Source organism: Notolepis coatsorum, assembly GCF_963971535.1.
Source record: "Notolepis coatsorum genome assembly, chromosome: 3".
Classification (NCBI taxonomy): domain Eukaryota; kingdom Metazoa; phylum Chordata; class Actinopteri; order Aulopiformes; family Paralepididae; genus Notolepis; species Notolepis coatsorum.
The window spans coordinates 112,518,918-112,522,873 of record NC_140167.1 but is presented as its reverse complement, the minus strand read 5'-3'; the positions used below and the strand labels follow the sequence as shown (position 1 = coordinate 112,522,873).

Here is a 3,956-nt window from a genome sequence, read left to right as displayed (position 1 = left end):
GTTAATATCATGTGTTTCACGGAGACATGGCTCAAGCCAGCGACGCCGGACAACAGCGTCTCTCCATCGGACAACTTCACCGTCCTGAGAGCAGATCGCACGGCAGCCTCTGGGAAGAGCATCGGAGGTGGGGTCTGCATCCTCACGAACAATCTCTGGGTTAATCCCAAGGAAGTACATGTCCTCTCAAGTTCATGCTCCCCAGATATGAAACATCTCCAAATCCTGTGCCGTCCGTATCACCTACCCCGTGAGTTTACCGCGGTCATTATATCCGTCGTATATATCCACCCACAGGCAAATACTGGCAAAGCGCTGGTGGAATTACACGACCACCTCAACAAACAACAGAGCAAGCATCCGGAAGCCGCGATGATAGTGGCCGGTGACTTCAACCAGGCAAATCTGAAAAAGGTGATGCCGTCCTTTTTTCAGCACATCGCCTGCTCCACAAGAGGGGGAAACACACTCGACCACTGTTACACCCCGTTCAGAGCTGGCTACAAGGCTGTAGCGGCTCCGCCACTGATGGGTGCTGCAAGCGCGAGCGATCACGACTCCATTTTTTTAATTCCTGCATACAAACAAAGATCGCGTGACGTCGTCGTGTCACGTGAGACAAAAAAGTGGTCTGACGAATCAGAGGCCACGCTCCGTGATGCGTTCGAGGTCACAGACTGGGACATGTTTAAAGGAAGCGCCAGTGACGTCAGCGAGTACGCTGATACTGTTGTGAGTTACATAACAACAGTGGCAGACGGTATTGTCCCCACAAAGAAGGTGCGGGTTTTCCCAAACCAGAAACCGTGGGTGGACAGCACTATAAGAGCAGCCCTGAACTCACGCACCACGGCTTATAACCTGGGCAGAGAGTCAGGAAATATGGAAGAATACAAGGTGTTGTGGCTGATGGTTGTTTAACACAGCAGGAGACGATATTTCCAATTTCAACAGGCAATTTGTTTAATGAAAGAAAGTTTTAACAGCAGAAGCTATGGATCATCAGACGGTCACCACAGTTGAAGAAAAACACTCTCACTTCTCAATCCCTCTGCTTGTCCCATAAATCCCCTCTCAGTCCTGCCCCCACATGACAGATATGATGACGTGTCATATCATATCAGATATGACATGACGTACATTAAGATGACACGTAGATTTAACATCGAAGAGAGATAAAAACATTAAGAACATCGAAGAGAGATAAAGACATTAAGAAGAACATAGATTTAACATCGAAGAGAGATAAAAACATTAAGAACATCGAAGAGAGATAAAGACATTAAGAAGAACATAGATTTAACATCGAAGAGAGATGCAAGATTAGTGAGATGTGTGTGTGTATATGTGTATGTATGAAAGAGAGAAAAGATTAAAGAGAGAAAAGATTAGATGTGTGTGTGTATATGTATGTGTGTAAAAGAGAGAAAAGATTAAAGAGAGAAAAGATTAAATGTGTGTGTGTATATGTATGTGTGTAAAAGAGAGAAAAGATTAAAGAGAGAAAAGATTAAATGTGTGTGTGTATATGTGTATGTATGAAAGAGAGATATACACATTTTCCCCAACAAAGGCTTCAGTCTACACTCTGCGCAAGGCTGTTAAACTTGCTAAGAGGACATATGCTGAGAAACTGGAGACACAAATGGCACAAAACGACACAAGAGGCTTGTGGAGGGGACTGAAGACAATAACTGACTACAAAGTCAGCGCCCCCTCAATGGGGAGCGACGACGCCTCTCTCGCGGACAAACTCAACTCCTTCTACGCTCGGTTCGGTGTAGACAGTGTCGCCGCTAGCCCTCTGGCTAGGGACGTCACTGGCGCACCGGCTGTTGTGGAGGGGGGGGGGGGCAACCGCGGGGGGGCGGGAGAGCTCTCTCGTTGTCGGAACACAGTGTGAGAAGAGCATTTATGCAGGTGAACACCAGGAAGGCTGCTGGCCCAGATGGTATAACAGGACGCATACTTAAGTCCTGTGCAAACCAGCTTGCCCCGGTGTTCACTGCCATATTTAACCAATCCCTGGCGGAGTCAGTAGTCCCTGCCTGCTTCAAGATGTCTACCATCATCCCTGTACCGAAGAAACCCTCCCCAACATGTCCAAATGACTACAGACCGGTGGCACTCACCTCTGTGGTCATGAAATGTTTCGAGAGGCTGGTCAAGGACCACATTTGTGCCTCCCTCCCCAGTGATATGGACCCTATGCAATTTGCATACAGGACAAACAGGTCCACTGACGACGCGGTCTCCCAGGTACTGCACAGCACTCTCTCCCACCTTGACCGTCAGAAGGGGGGCTATGTGAGACTGTTGTTCATTGACTACAGCTCAGCGTTCAACACCATAGTCCCCACCAGACTGGTGGACAAGCTGATCGAGCTAGGTCTGAGCTCCGCCCTGAGCGCCTGGGTACTGGACTTTCTGAGTGAAAGACCCCAGGCGGTCAGGGTGGGGGGTCAGACCTCCAACACCATCACCCTGAGCATCGGGTCCCCCCAGGGCTGTGTTCTAAGCCCCCTGCTGTACTCACTCTACACACACGATTGTGTGGCCAAGTTCAGCTCCAACTCCATAGTGAAGTTCGCAGATGACACGGTGGTGGTGGGGCTGATCTCGGACAACGACGAGAAGGCCTACCGGGAGGAGGTTGAGGTACTGGAACGTTGGTGCCAGGACAACAGCCTGCTCCTGAACATTGGTAAAACCAAGGAGCTGATCGTGGATTATAGGAGAGGACAGCAAGAGACACACACACCACTGATGATTAACGGGGCTACCGTGGACAGGGTGAGCAGCTTCAAGTACCTGGGGGTCCACATCTCAGAGGATCTGACATGGTCAACACACATAGACACAGTAGTAAAGAAAGCGAAGCAGCGCCTCTACCACCTGAGACAGTTAAGGAAGTTCAGAGTATCGGGGAAGATACTCCAGTCCTTCTACTCAGGAGCTGTAGAGAGCATCTTGACCGGAAACATCACTGCCTGGTATGGGAACAGCACGGCACAGGACAAGAAGGCCCTACAGAGAGTGGTGCGCTCAGCCGAGCGTACCACGGGTATTGCGCTACCTCCCCTGCAGGCTCTATACAACAAGAGGTGCAAATCCAGAGCCTGCAGGATAATGAAAGACCCCCACCACCCCAATAACAGCCTGTTCCAGCTGCTGAGGTCAGGCAGACGCCTGCGAACCCCAGCTACTAGGACGGAGAGGCTTAGGCTAAGCTTCTTCCCCCAGGCCATCAGAGCCTTGAACAATGAACATTGAGAGACACAGAAAAACTGAACTATCCACACACAAGCACACACAAGCACACACAAGACACGCACGCTGAGCACGCTCACACACTAGTAGCCACTTTAACACTCATGCCGCACACACGCACACTTATGGCCAGAGGAAAGGCCACTTTAAATTAGTAAAACAACGGGAACAGTGTATTGCACTACTAAAGCTACCTAGCATGTCCTATATGCTCTGTAAATACTATGTACAGATACCGAGATGGCACACCATGTTACCTGTTTATTGCACTGTTGTTTTTTATTGGATTCTATTATATGTTGTACCACTGTATTGCACATCGTCGCGGGCAAGACCAGCCGCATTTCATTGTATACCTGTATGCCGTGACAATTAAAACTCTTGACTTGACTTGACTTGACTTGATTAACTTTACATTTGCGCTTCATTACATTACAAAAGTTATACTGGCACAGCAATGGATTATGGGTAAATGCAACGTTAAAGCAGTGCCAATGTAAGACTGACTTTACATTAAACGAATGACAATAATATAGTATAAAGTAGGGTATTATTTGGACTAAAGAATGGTGTTGTCTCACCCTACTCGCGTGTTGAGGGAGAGCACCATACATTATACACTGAGAAACCACGGCTGAGAGTGAGCTCCGGGAACAACCCCACTTTGCCAGACAGATCTCTCGGCA

General features: G+C 48.6%; 1 protein-coding gene across 1 annotated transcript in view; it reads left to right on the top strand.

Annotated features, from left to right (window-relative positions):
* Nucleotides 1-372: 372 nt before the first annotated feature.
* The window catches only part of LOC311225960 (scavenger receptor cysteine-rich domain-containing protein DMBT1-like), a gene marked incomplete at both ends in the record, with an annotated part of 24,897 nt that continues 21,313 nt past the window's right edge, over nucleotides 373-3,956 (top strand). Inside the window, one exon of the mRNA XM_084311347.1 lies at nucleotides 373-414. Coding sequence (XP_084167473.1) covers nucleotides 373-414 — 42 coding nt within the window. The remainder of the gene's footprint in view (nucleotides 415-3,956) is intronic.